Here is a 15536-nt window from a genome sequence, read left to right as displayed (position 1 = left end):
CTAGAGTGTTCTAACACACTGCAGCATATTTCAAAGCATTATATTCAAATCTCTAAATAATCACTACAGAATTTCTGAATAATTTAGCCATTCAAAAATTCTCAAATTAAGTATTTAATCTCAGAGACCCACATTTTCTAAATTATATTCCCTCTGTACATATCCTGAAAAAGACATCTGAATAGTCACTGTGCTAATAGAAACAAAAATTAAACTTTACCTGAGATAACTCATTAGTATCCACAAGTCCATTGTTGTCTGAATCAAAATAATTGAACATTTGATCTGTAAGAAGTTTCTTTAATGCCATTTTCTCACCAATAGATTTATCTTTTGATTGTGCAATGTATCTCTGGTTTTGTAGATCCAGTAACATATTTTTCACTTCAGTGTATTCAGTAGGTTTGCATTTATCTCCTGAAAAGAAAATACACAAACAAGATTATTTGGAACTTGATTTCCTATTAAAAGTTTAAAGGTAAACAAAACAAAACCAAAACATGAAAGAGCATATAGTGCTACAAACACGGTTCTTTTAAGAGATGAGAAATTAATTCTGTAGTAGTTTGAACCATAACATTTCTTTGTCTGGACTTCAAATTAAAACAAAAACAAAGTATTGCAGTTTTAGATATTTTCTTAGACAAGGTTTTCTTTTTATAGAAACTAAGGAAACTTCTAACAGTTTCCAAGCCTGTACTTTTTAAAATTATCATTCTGTAAACGTGCATCTGAAGATTTATTAAAGTTTTACCTCTAGTAAAGCTTTTCATATAAATGTAGAAATGCAATGTATGCAAAAAAACCCCAGCAAATATGACAGAAAAAATATATGCTATATATTTCATAATAATAGTTGACTTCAGAAAGCAGAAATTACTCTTGAGTGCTCATAAGCTATCTCTACCTTTTCATTTATTGGACATAGCAAGCTTATTTGAACAAGAAAAGGTGGGATGGCAAAAGGAAGAGAAAGGATATCTTTGACAAGATCTGATTTACTCCTTTCATCATCAAGTCTTCTACAAAGTGGAAAATGTTACAGAAATGTCCTGCATACAATGATTACAGTCAGTACTTATTTTAAAGCAAACCACAAAGTAATGCATGCATGGTTTTTTCTTATGTCAGTTGCTATATATTTTAAACTGGATAGAGAAACAGCTTAAAAGAGTTTGTTTGGTGTTTTTTATTAAGATAATCTTAGGATTTTGCAAGGGCTTTTTATAAGACGAGACATGCAAATGTGTACCAGCCTAACACCATGAATTTGTTGCAGATGTATATTTTCAGTTAGCCAATACTTAACTTCAAGCAGTAAATTCAAGACTACAGCAATATACTGATTAGCAAAGAAAATTATCTTGCAATCTTCTTTTTAGTCACTATTCTGAAGTTACAAGGATTTATGAGAAACAACTATTTACCTCATGGAAACTATGTAGGCAGCTTTTTTTGTAAATGGATCTTTTAAGAATCATCTCATTTATATGTATGGGACTGGAATTAATTATTTTGGTATATTTAATGGCATATGCATTGTTATGGTGATACTATGAACATGTTCACGGACATTACAAAAGGCAGAGAGGGAAAAAGTTCCTAAATGCCTCTCCCCATCCTAGAAAGACTCAGATCTAGAAGAGAAAGATTTATGATAGATATTAAATCACGGAAGAAAAAATGGTTTTAGAATCAAAACCACTCTAGCCTTTTTTGTTTTGGTTTTTCTAAAAGCCACCAACTGTTACATAGCTATTTAAGTAACAGAAATAGACAGACCCAAGTTGTATTTAACTGACAGCCTAAGCTATGCATAGTATTTGCATATTTGTCCTCATCTGCCAGGGGCATAGAGATTGAGGCCATACAATTTGTAAGAGTTGAGTTCTGTGTGACTGCTTTTCAGGGGTCTAATGCAGAAATACTCAGTAGGGAAACATGTTTATTCCTCAGGCATTCTGAAGCTGCAGTGAGCAAACCTTGCCATCTGAAGGGATGCAGGCTCCAGGTGGTGGGGAGGGAAAAGAGCACTTAACTTGAACATTCTAATTCATTTGGGTGAACTCCAAGAGACTGGGCCAGAAAATAAGTACCATCTTTGTCTCCCCTAGAAAACTTTTCTGGCTGTGGTGCCTTTGAAAAGACAGTCTGGCTGCAGGTGATGACTAACACCATTTTGCCTGCACTCGAGGCAGGGATGGCAGGGAAAACAAGACAACTCGTACTTGCTAGCGTATGGCTATCAGAGCTAGCTACCACATTTAGATTTTAGCCCCTAAAATAATCAGCCTCATTCTGCAAGTTTAAACCTTCAAAGAGCTATTCTGTACAGATACAGAACATAGTAAAAGAGTTAGTTTTCTTAATAATATCTGTTAAATCATGTATTTGTCACAGTAGCATTGACAAATTGCTTCACATCTGAGTTTAAAAGAGAAACTCACACTGATGATTTTTTTCCTTCAAGCACAGAACCATGTCTCTCCCTTTAATGATTGACCAAGAAATGAAAAGAGGTTTTAAACTCAACAAAGGCAATAATATTCATTTGAATACTGAAGATTATTTAATTATAAATTCTAGACAACTATGTGCAAATTGCACAAATATTTCCATGAGTGATTTTACTAGTCATGCAAATTAAGAGGAAAAACAATTAAATGTATGTATCACATGATCATGAAAAACATTGCAATAATTAGTTGTGTTTCTACTTTTAACTCCAAATAGAGTTTATATAAAAAAGTTGTAAAAGAAGTTTGATCACAGTCCAGGAAAGACATTTTAATGTACTTTAAACATTAACATTACATCTAAAACTTAAGGAAAATGAACTAATGCATTCTGCCACAACACCTGTTCAGAGAGAGAATTCAAAAACATCTTTTCCATGACATTTCTACTTCTCCTTGCACAGCACAAACTTCTGTAGCTAGTATAATAGTCCTATAAGAGCACTTAAATATTGCATGTTTATAAACCATTTATACATTTTACCAGAGGAGAAAATTATTTGTATCATTTTTTAATAAAAAACATAAATACTGTCTAATACAAAATCTAAGAGACTGCTAATGCCACAAGTTTGGGTACTTCCTGTAGAGAAAATTTCATTCACAAATTCAGCAAAGTCATCTGTTAGAAATACTATATAATTTATATTTTGATCTAACACCTACTTTCTAAATATTGCTACAAATTTTAGCAGTTCACTTGAAGCCAGTGAGAGATGAACTGTCAGTTTATGATCTTAGCTAACTAAGGTTGAGGTAAACCAGGTCTCCACAGCTATACTACGTTAAAACCTTTTCAATTCTATACATAATTGAAAGTAGTCTTTACACCAACATCTGTAATTTAAGGACAAGTATGAGGGATGGATGTTACTGACAGACAAATGAATCACAAGGAAACAGTGAGAGACTCCTAGAGAACACAGGCCACAATTTCATTAACAAATTGCTTCTCATTGTCATGATTGCCTTTTACTGCAATATTTGAGGAAGTGTGAAGCTGGTGTTTAAATTACACGAATGAAGCTCTATTTACAAGAGACCTCCCCCAGGCTGGAGTAGCAGCACAAAGAAAAACTCAGTTGTTTTATTTATGTTCTAATTTAGTAAGCATTAGTTGTGAAACAGTTGTCTCAATGACACATGAATGGTAAATGGGGATTAGTATGTCAACCTTTATAGTGAGGAAAAGTAATTTATGCTTAACAAAATTGAGAAAGACAAACTACTGGGAATACACTACAATCATATTACTTCCAAAAAGGCCTACTAAATTCTATATAATTAGCTACATACATGAAAGGATAACCAACATGTACATAATTTACTAGCTTAATTCCATTTTTTAGTACTTTTTTCTTTCATTTTTGAACTAGAATTCCTACAAAAATAAATAGTGATTTTCTGAAAAAATCCCAGAAAGTAATAATAGAAAAAGAAAACACAAATATTACTTTCCTGTTCGTTTCATTCATGGAAAGGACCAGTTCTATTACATAAGAGTTTTTCTCCAAAAAAACCAACCAACCAACCAACCCCAAAACAAACAAAAAAACCCTAAATTAAAAAAAAAAAACAACTCTACTATGATTTATTTCACAAGTTTTATGCCATTGTCGGTGCAATCATAGAAGATGTGCAGAAACCTAAAAGTGACAGAACAAACACAACAGAATCTAAGTGCAGGTCTCCAGTTCCAAATCTTGCTCTTTCTGAAATAGTGATATTCTTAGGGTTTAATTCATTCAAACTCAAAAATAGCAGAAAAATGGAAACATTTGCTGTTTCCTTCCATTCAGTGCAACAGTTTTGTAGCTGTATCCCTGTTACCTAGGAAACAGCTCAAAGTTAGATTTTGAGTGCTATTGTCCTTCTAGACAGTATTGAATGCTGGTATCTGCCTAAAACAGAAAAAGAAGTTCTGTTTAACAATTAGTTGTGCTTAATTTGTAAGAGAAAAAAATTATCACAAAATTAACTAATTCTTTATGAAAATGTGGGAAAGGAATATACACATTCTTAATACCTACAGAAAAATAATAAAGAATCAGCTAAGTTAATAATTTAGGGAACACTTCTTACATCCAAAGTGAGATATCAGATTCTTGTATTTCATAGTTTTTAGAAAAACGCTAATATACACAAAGAAGAAAAGAATGCACATATTCAAAAACACAATAAAGCAAACCATGTGATTTCTCAGTTCTTTCACCAAATTCATGGTTAATAGTTTAGCCTTTCTTTGCCTGAGCCACTCCATTTAGCAGGAATAACCCCTGTGTCAGAAAGCTAATATTCACAGCATGTTTATCCCTACAAAAGACATCAGCAGCCAAGATACAATTTGATTCTGAGCTATCTGTGATTTTGCACTGAATTTTATCTCTACATATTGATAGATTTTTATCTATATAGCACAAATGGTTTCCACATTATTCTTTTAAAACTAAAATAACTTTGGATCTTTCAGACATGGTAACTAGTTTTCAGTGAAGCATATCTCATATGAGCAGTTTTAAATAATCCAAAACAGACATATACATAAATCAGATTGTAGGAAATGGAATAGACCTGATAAGCAGCAACTTCTAACCTCCTACATTCTGAACATATTCAGAATAACCTAATTAACCAAAACAATTCACTGCAAAATCACAAATTATATTGCTTGGAGCAAACATGAGAAATTAATCCAAGATTTTATATATATACATACATACATATAGAAAACTATACAGATATGCTCACACACATTCATATGCACATACACATGCACATATCTGATATCAATCAATTTCACATGTAACATAAGGGGAAACTTGAAGGTCTTCATCCATTCAGCTATTTCTCAACATCTGTCTATAGTTAAAGCATGAAAGTTGTAATCTTACTTGTAGCCCTAAAAACTGAAGGGACACTTTAGACACCGAAATTGCTTAGGTTTATCTGAAAGAAACTTCAAGTCAGATATCATTTAACAATATCTTATTTTTCAATATAAAACTAGTATCTTCCAAATCTAGAGGTCAAAAGTTTTAACCCTTATTCTTTGGTCTCCTCACTGAAGTTCTGGACCTAGAAGAGAAACAATCTCACCCATACAATAGAACTAAATTTTGACCCATGGCCCAGAGTTTGAGGCAGGTAGAGAGGAAAGCTTTACACTCAAAGTAAATAAACAGGGATTAATATCAAAACTTTTCACTGTTGAAGCTATGTTTTAAATAAAAGGTGAGAATTTGAGAATTTTCTACCATTTTTTAAAAAAACATGAGATTTCAGGCCTGCAAATTTTGGCCCAACAGCTGCTCAGATTGACACATTCAGAATTAGCAAAAAAAAAAAGAAAGAAGGAAAAAAAAGACGACATTTTGAATCTCTGTTTGGCTTCTGGGTTTTTGGTTTTTTTGGGAGGACTGGGGGCCTGGGTAATTCACACACAGCAGATGTGCTGCTTTCCGTCTTATTGTGTAGCATCCATCCAAACTTTCTAATGACATATACACTTATCTAAATCTAAATTGGGCATTACTGCCAAAGTCAAGATACTTAGGTGTTAAGGACTTCAATTACTCAATTCTGTTGCGCAAAAAGGTTTAAATAGCTACAAAATTTTTTAAGAATGTTCGACAGTGCTCTCTCTTGTTACAGAATATACATGTAAAAATAGCTCCCACATAAACAAACCATGCAATTATCCAGAGACAGACACATAAATACAAAAGTTTAAAGTTATATTTGTTATTGTCCTTGAAAAATATTTCTAATTAATTACCATAGCTGGTATATAAAACAGAAATTAATCTAGATTTTCAAAGCCTTAGCTGTACTTTGTAAATAAGGAATAATGCTGTCCTTTCCTCAGATACCATCAGTTAAAATGTTCTGCAATTTTTCAAAATTAAAATTCATAAGACAAAAGTAATAATTTTACTTAATTCCACATATTGGCACAAGTCTGGTGTCCAGACTTATCTGGGAACACATATAAACAGCTTTTCAGTGCCTAAACAATAGTTCAGATATACTATTCAGATCTTCCTTAGAGAAATGCCATCTAGGCTGAGACAGCAGAAGCTGTAATAAATTTGCATAAAGACTAACTAAAAAACTAACTGAAAATCAGTTGCAAAAAGTACTGAAATCAACTTTTGGGGTAGTGGTCTGTGTTGTTCTTCTGGTTGTTAATGCAGAGTAGCTGTTATATCACAGATCTCTGGATGGAAGAAAACAGGTCATATAAACTTTCACCTTCAAGCTGGCATTTGAAAGCTCTAGCAGGTTGGCAGTAATGAGCAAAACATCATTTTCCACAGCTGAGAAAACAGTGAATGTTGGGGTTGTGTGGACTTCATGTTAGCATCACAAACACTGTAAGCGGTGCTAGTCTAAAACTGGAAAATGCAGGACTCTTCTACAGGATTGACCCTGTGGCGAAACAAATCCACACTGATTTCATACAGTGACGACTCTTCTACAGGATTGACCCTGTGGCAAAACAACTCAAATCCACACTGATTTCATACAGTGATAGCATTTCTCAGAACTTCTCATGTCTTTCATGCTTACTTTGAGGTATCATACCATGGTAAAGAAGAGATGAAAATGAGTGCATTTTACAAATGAAGGGTTTTGGTGTTTTCTTGTATCCAGCTCAAGCTTTTAGATCAGTTTTTAAATTTTGTTTCATACATCATAAAAAAAAATAACCTTCTGTTTCATCAGTAAACATTAATGCATAACATTAACAAGATAATCTCGGCTTCCTGGTCCTCTTTAAAAGAAATTTGAGAGAGAAAAAGAGAAAATCAGTATGTCCCAAAGGAAGGCATTATTAAAAATGAAGGTTGAGACAGAAGTTTAATGCAGCATTTTATTTTCCCCTCTAGTGGAGTTAATGCAACCATTGCTGCTGTTAGTCTTCCTCCCACAGGGCTTAAACAATTTTTGACTTGAAGTATCTAAAGTGATGCTATGAAAGTTGTAAAATGCTATAGGCCTGCATTAAAAAAAAAAAAAAAAGAAAAAAAGCATTCCACATTCAGCAAGAAAACACTTGTGGAATGTAAGCCTCACCAGAAAATCTATGCAGAATTCTACTTCTGCTTCTTGGGAAGCGTGTATCAGAGGGCTCTCTCTTATTAAACACAAACAGAGAAACAGAAAGCGACTGAAACAGATGAAATATTAAGTCAAAATCTTCCTTTTCCCAAAAGCTTCCCAGAAATGTGGAGTATTAAAATGTTTATGAAGGTAAGGTATGAAGACTGGGCTAAGCCAAACTAAAGCAGTACTAAGATTTTGGGGGTGAAAGAAAAAGACAGTTCTGTTGTTCCATTTCTATTTCTTCTCCACCATCACCTATGCCTACTTTTTCCTTTATTTCACCTTTAGCACAGTTGGGTTTTGCTGCTAGTTGCAGAAGTTGTTACATTCGGTCTTTTGCTATAAGAAAAGGAGGCTCAGTTTTATTTGTGTGTGTGTGTATATATATATATGGAACCAAAAATTAACAATAACTTGGCATCACACACACTTGTGTCTGAATTTCTACTCAGACTCGTACTTGAAGTTAGAGTGGTGTAAATCAATGCAAGAGAAAAGCCAGGTCTACATAACCAGACTTCTATTTAGAGGTGCAGTGTGAACCTTGCAAAGTTCTCAGATTATGCACAAAGTTTGACCAGTCAACCTTAAAAAGTGTTTTGATCATTGTTTTCTTTCACAGTCACAGAATAGGCTACCTAGAGAAAATAGAACAATATTTGAATTGAATACTGAATTCCTATAAATGTGTTTTAATACAGAATTATTTTTATATAAATTTTATATAAAACCTCTGAAATAGGTGGTCTGGTTTATGTATGGAAACATGACAGTGATCATAGAATAATACCCAACACTTTCAAATATGGACTTTCAACCTGTCAACTAGCATGTGCCACAGGGCAATTTCGGGTACATCTAACCCTCACAATAGATGATGTAAACTGACAGTTTTCATTCTGTATGTCTCCTGTTCACAGATAAATGAAGGGAGGGAGTGTAAGATTTCAAAATACGTGACCTGCAAAAGGGATACAATTCTTGTCTATTTGTAGAAGTGTTACACCCACATCTGCTGTTTGTATTTTCCTCCTTTCAAATTTTGACTTCGAAGTAAATAGGCTTCCAGTCTCTAAAAACAAATTCTGAATGAAAAAGGACATTATAGGCTGTCTTTTGGGGTATTTCCCTTTAGGGGATTCTCATCTCACACCATACTAAAATGCTCTGCCCCACCACAAATTTCGTGAAGTTTCTGCACAGTCTTGAAGGCATACAGGTTCAGCTGGTTTATGGAGAACGAGCCATGAGAACAAAGGCCAAGAGCAGAGAATTTTTCAGTGACTGAATTAGACTAACATCTGCATACTGAAAAGACCCTTAACTGTGAAATAAAACTAGTGAAAAGGCACAAGTTTTCCTCAAAACTATTACAGAAATCATTACATTCAGATTCTTCCTAAATAAAATGGAAAACTAATTTTTAAACTTCACACACAAATCTATTGTGAAAACACATTTGTTTCAATTTTCAGATTGCTAAAAAACAGGCGCCAATGTCAAACAGGTTAACAAATAAAAAGAGATACATTAAACATTAAAGGCAAATGAAAAGTAACCCCCTGACATATGATATTGCTCTTACAGTTCCAGAGAAAATATGGTAGGAAATTATGTCAGAAACAGAGTGTCTATATAAATATGTATACTTATGTATACTAATGATAATAAAGCAACAGCCAGGTTCAAATGCAAATAAGAAAAAAGATGAGTTGTTTAAACCATTTAATGTTGTAAAGGTGTAAATTACCCTGTTAAGCATGAGAAAATCATATCTGCATAATACTGCTTAAGATACCATTGCAGAGCAATTTTAACTGCTGTTATATTTTTGTTGTTTCAGAAAAACAGGAACACAGTGGGAACAGTCTAATAAAGTACTAGCTGTTGTATAGAAATAATTGGAGCTATAAACAAGTATCCTCAGTTCTTATTTTTGTACTAAATAGAAATTAAATCCACAAACTCATTTAAGAAAATCTAGAAACAAACTTGATCTATAAATTTCATCTTAGTTGGTTGCTTGAAGTAGTAGGCACAGATTTGATTTAGATAAAATTCCCTCAATTTTATTTTCTTATATTGAACAACACCATGGTAAAGAAATTATTATTTTGAAAAAAGATATTCCCTTTCCATACATGACAGAAAATGCACAAATACAATTGTACTACTACTATCAGATTACTTAGTGGATTTTTTCAAACTATATTCTACTTTTGTAGACTCGTTCTAGTCGAAAAGTAATGTACAAGAAATTCATGGAAAGTGCATACTATGTAAAAATATGTTTTATATGCACTGAAAACTGGTGACAATATCTCTAGTGATTCAGCCTGACTGAATTCCACATACTAGTACCAGACTTTTCTTATTGTAACTAATAAGACACACAAGACAAATGTTCAAAAATCCCTGCCTAGAAATAAAAAACATTAATTACTGTTAGTTTTGAAGTCTTTTCATTCTTGTATCCATAGGCATAAAAAACTGATATAAAGACTGAAGTATTTAGAAAAAGCAGTACACTGGAAAGAAGATTGTACTGTGATATGTATCACACTGTGTTAATGGATGAAAATCTTATTTTAAGGATTTGTAAATTTATGAAGGTTTAACATAAATTTACCTCTAGACCTTAATTGAAAAGGGAATAAGAGGGGAAAAAAGGTGAAAAAGACCTTCATATTATCTTAATTCTGAGATTATTTTCAAGTTAGGTAGTTTTCAGAGCTTCCTACCAGTGACAAGTAACCCAAATTTAGTCTGTTATCTGACTTGGAGACTGAATTCTATCTTTTACAACCAAGGGGTACTACAACATCCACATAATAGAAGCAAGGAATGTTATTGGTGCTGCTATTATTATTACTACTAGTGCTAATACTACTATTATTATTATTCCTGTTCTGAGAAAAGAATGGGATTAACTAGTAAGAGTTATTATATTTACAAGACATTCTAGTAGCTCTGAAAAAGCAAGCTTTCCAGAAAGACTTACTCTGCAAATAACCTTGAGAATGAAACTTGATCTTTATTTGTCTTCTTTTACTACATTCCCTATGTAATAAAGGGGAACTGATGAGAATGGACATAAAATTGTCTTTTAGAAATTAAAAAATAACCCTTAAACTGGATAAATACTGAGATGTTAAAAGTCATTGGTACTATTGCTGTCCTGCTTTTTTAGAATTGTAAATATAGATATACTTGGATCTGGGTTAACAGGGGGCTGCTTCTGGATTCTGTTTTGCTTTAAGGGAAAACATGAATCCAAAAATTCTCACCTCCATACTTCTCAGAAATAATTAATACATTATATGTATTGGTAGGAAATAAAATGAACAGCATTTAGATACAGATTATCATCTTTATAAATGAATAACCTTATTTTGCCTTCCAACTTCACCCATTCTGTTATAAGGAGAGGTAGTCAAGATCCTCCCATAGATATGGAAATATATTTTTGAAGTCTCCAACAGACAGTAAATACTAATTAACCAAATTAAACTACCAGTAACCAGAATTCTCTGAGATGCAAAGTGAACCTGTGCATTTATCTTTTGCAAAACTAAGGGTTAAGAAATAGTTTCAGCCGTGTAATGAATTGGAAAATACATCAGCATGCAAATTGCAACATGGCCACTTGTGCATATACAACACATAACACTGGAAAAAATAGGAAAAGGCTGGAAAGCAAGGGCACATGACACGCAGTTCTTTAAGAGCTCCCTTTTTGTACATTACCAATTCTTTAAAACTCTAAGGAACTGACACTATTTTTCATTTCAAAACTTTAGTGACTTCAAGAAATGCCCTGACCATTTAAAATTACTTTGAGTCCCACCTGGGAATAGCAACCTTCGTTAAAAGCTGTTAATGATAGCTAATTCGGCAGGGATACACAGCTGTGTGAGAGTAAACAGAAACTGCAAGGAACGACAACAACTATCTCCCAGAAAGGGATTATCTAGTTATATTTGTGGGTCAGCTGAAGTATGTTGTAAAACTTCAAAGCAGTTTCATCCTTTCTGACTTGTAAGAGGTTTAAAAACATCAGTTATTGTTCAAAAATCCACTAAGACAAACGGTCAAGAATTTGGGGACTGCATTTGAGATGAAATATGCAATACGTGGTCAGCTTCATAGCATCACAAGTCCTTCCGAAAAAAGTAACTAATTTGAGAAGACACACTAATGAAGGTGGAATTTGTTATTTAATATGAACCTATCACCTACACCAAATTCACTGCTTAAATTTTTATGTAAATGTGCAGAGGTTTCTTCTGGAAGGGCCTTTCAAGTCTAAGAATAATCTAAATAAATTTTTTCAACCCCCTTGAAGAACCCTTTCTATTTGGATATACTATGTATCACGAGAGACAGGAGGTGTGTACCCAAATCTAAGTAACAAAAATTATCTCATTAAGAAGAGAGCATTTTACCTCAATTCTCATGTTCAGTAAATTAGTGTGTGTCAGTAAAGTGGATTACACTCTATTCTCAGCTGCACTCCTAAAAATAAAGCTGATCTGACCTTAAAGAAGATGGGGGCAGCCTTCCTAAGCCTGACTGAGTGCCCAGGCTTCAGAGGTATCCCTGAGGCATCTTCACAGGCTCAGTCTCAGTTCCTGAACAGGTGCCAGAGGGCAACAAGAATTTGAAGCAGAAGAACTGGAAAAGATTTCTGTGTGAAAGGCCTGAGACTAAAAACATACTGCAAAAAAGTGAGACAGCCTCACCAAGTCACGTTCCTTACCAGGCAGTGGGGCACAGCCATGGCATGACACTGACACCTCTGCTTACAGGCTTACCCATTTGCTGGCTCACATCAACACCCTTGGCTTTCACAGCAGAAGCTTCTTAATTACAAGGCATGAGCTCAGGTGCAGTTCAGGTGTTGAGAGCAGACATTCTTGCTATAAACTGAGAAACCAGTCTATACCTTAATTGGGTATAATCTTCAGGTTACCATTAGACAGTTTTAAGGCACTAAGAAAAAGGCAGATAAAAAAACTGTTAGCAGAATAAATTTGTAAGTTCACATCTGCCAGGTTTATGAACAGTAGACCAAGAAATTCCTGACCTGTGAAGGTCACAAGCAGGTTAGCAAGTTTATCATTCCATTTTTCCCCCAAGGGAAAAAGAGACCAGATATGTAAAAAGAAAATCATCATGATAAGGACAAATATTTTTAAAAGTAAGTAGGTCTTACTTTAAAAAAAAAAAAAAAAACCACTAAACTTTTTTTTTTAATTAATATTTTAAATCAGGACAGAAAAACAAAACTAAGGATGTGAGTGGACACACCAACTTCTTTAGCCATGCACGAGCACAGAACACCCTCAATAGATACTGCTGAAGCTAAAGCACATACCAGTAACAAACATTTCTGAAATACACCATTTCAACATATACATTAAAAATAAGTATATATTGCAATTCATGCTAAACAAAACACTATCACTGCTACACTGTCACTTTGCCAACCAATCTCCTTGCAAAGGGTCAGATTCAGATATAGGAATCTGAACTCAAATCTGAGCATAAAGTAATTTTATGTTGCATATCTCAGCAAAAGAGTTGAGGAACACTCAGAAACTCTTCTCAGCAAAAATTTTCCCAGTTTAGTATTCACAAGTGGGTATATATTTAGCCAGTTATTTGAGCGTTCTTTTATCTCATCATCAAGGCATGCTGCCATGGTATGACCTTCTGGAACACAATCTATAGTAAATATTTTCCTCCAAAGCTATTTCTCATCACAGAATACTGATGGGGACATTTTTTTTTTTGTCAAAGGTAGTCCTCTAAGTAGAATTTCACCAGACATATGTCATATAACCATTTATTGGTGTGCATTAGATATTGTCAGATATGAAGAAAAATATTTTGTCAGAACAGAAGTAAGTATTTGGTCAGCAACAAAAATGGGCTGTTTAGAGAGCAGTTCTCTAAACAGATGTGGTTTCTGTTATTGTCCTTTTGCCATCTGACATGAAAATCAGGTCCAATTTATTTAGATTAGTATTTGTTCAATGCTAAAAATGTCATGCTCAGCAAATATAAATGCTATCTGTTCAGAAGAACTTATATCCTAAAGGCAAATGCACAGAATATGATCGCTTACCTCTTTCCATTACCCATTTCTATTTCTCTACCACTCAATTTTCTTTGATAGTTTCTGACTTGTTAAATGAGTTCATTTACTCACTACAGTAGGATTAACTATGTTAAAAGCAAATGAGTCCTTGCACTCTTGTATTGGCACTGAATTCTTGACTATCAGAATATTTCACTCCTCATTTACTCAATGAATTAATATGCAAGGTTTATCTAAGAACTGCACACTGAACATTCCTACATGTTACTGCAGTTGCTCTAGATAATCTTCCCCCATCCCAAAGCAAAGAGTGATAAAATTCTCAATGCGCTTTCCCTGCAGATATAATGTTTCTATCAAACAGATGGGTGGATTTCTTCAATCTTTCTAACAAGAATTAATGGAAATTAAAAAAGGATTTATTGACTAGTGGCAGATGGCTGAAGGATTTTGCTTAGGTACAACTCATGTAAATTAAAAAAAAAGCAAATTCAGCCTCTTGCTGTGGACAAGAGGTTACCCCTGCATTAAATTAGGAACATGGTGTTTACCGTTAAAAGAAAGTAAACACTTTCCTTTTTACAGTTGAACATTGCTTATTCCAAAAGCCACGTGCTTGAGAACACTAGGCCAAGGGAATAAGAAATTTACTTTACAGGGTCACAGAATGGGAAATGTTGGAAGGGACCACAGTGGTCACATCTGGTCCAACCTCCCTGATCAAGCTGGGTCATCACAGAGCACAGGATTGTGTCCAGACAGTTCCTGATAATCTCCAGTAAGGGAGACCCCACACCCTCTCTGGGCAACCTCTTCAAGTGCTCAGTCACTGCACAGTAAAGAAATTCTTCCTCATGTTCAGGTGGAACTTCCTAGGCACCAGTTTCTGCCCATTGCCTCTTGTTCCATTGCTCTGCACCACTGAGCAGAGCCTGTAAACATCCTCTAAGACCCTCCCTTCAGATACTGTCAGACATTGATGACGTCCCCTTCTCTGTTGTCTCATCTTGAGACTGAACAGGCCCAGCTCCCTCAGCCTGCCCTCATAAGAGATGCTCCAATCTCTCAATCATCCTGGTTGCCCTCCACCAGACACACTCCAGGAGCTCCCTTTCTCTTTTGTCCTGAGGAGCCCAGAATTGGCCACAGCACTCCATGTGAGGACTCATCAGAGCTGAGCAGAGGGGCAGGATCCACCTCCCTTGACCAGCTGGAATGTTCTCCTTAATGCACCCCAGGACATCACTGGCCTCTTGGCCACAAGGACACTGCTGGCTCATGGACAGCTTGGTGGCCACCAGGACCCCCAGGTCCTTCTCCACAGGGCATCTTTTCCATGCCCATGTAAAATCTAACAGTTCTGGGTCTAAAAACCTTAGGACTGAAATTTTAGAACACAGTTTGATTTTTTTGTATTCATAGTAATTTGTTAATATGCAGAAAATTGATTCCTTCTTAGATAAAAAAATTTATTTGGAAAGAAAATATGATCTCTGCAAAAATAAAGAAGATTTATAAACCTAAAATAAATTTAAGTAGATTCTATAAAATATTTTAATAATAGCTACATTTTTTACTCATTCACAAAGGTTTTGATAACTTAATATAATATTAAGTTACAAGCTTGGAAGCCTCAGAAATTATACATAAAAAGACAATAATTTATTTATAATTCCCCATTAAATGTTTATGTTTCTTGAATTAAAAAAAGGAGCTCTTCTATTTTATGTTGTAATTACAGAAACTAATCAGATAGTTAATCTATGTTTCTGGTGAAAAAATAAAACAAATAAAAATATCTTCCGTCAAGA

General features: G+C 34.3%; 1 protein-coding gene across 2 annotated transcripts in view; it reads right to left on the bottom strand.

Moving 5' to 3' along the window:
• FSTL5 (follistatin like 5) overlaps positions 1 to 15536 on the bottom strand; it is a 268544-nt gene that overhangs the window by 124534 nt on the left and 128474 nt on the right. For both annotated transcript variants that reach the window (XM_005415567.2, XM_031066443.1), the window contains exon 5: positions 221 to 417. In XM_005415567.2, coding sequence (XP_005415624.1) covers positions 221 to 417 — 197 coding nt within the window. The remainder of the gene's footprint in view (positions 1 to 220; positions 418 to 15536) is intronic.

The sequence above is a fragment of the Geospiza fortis genome, unplaced genomic scaffold (assembly GCF_000277835.1).
Source record: "Geospiza fortis unplaced genomic scaffold, GeoFor_1.0 scaffold40, whole genome shotgun sequence".
In the NCBI taxonomy this organism is placed as follows: Eukaryota; Metazoa; Chordata; class Aves; order Passeriformes; family Thraupidae; genus Geospiza; species Geospiza fortis.
Note: the sequence above shows the minus strand (reverse complement) of the source record. Positions and strands in the feature narration are given on the sequence as shown.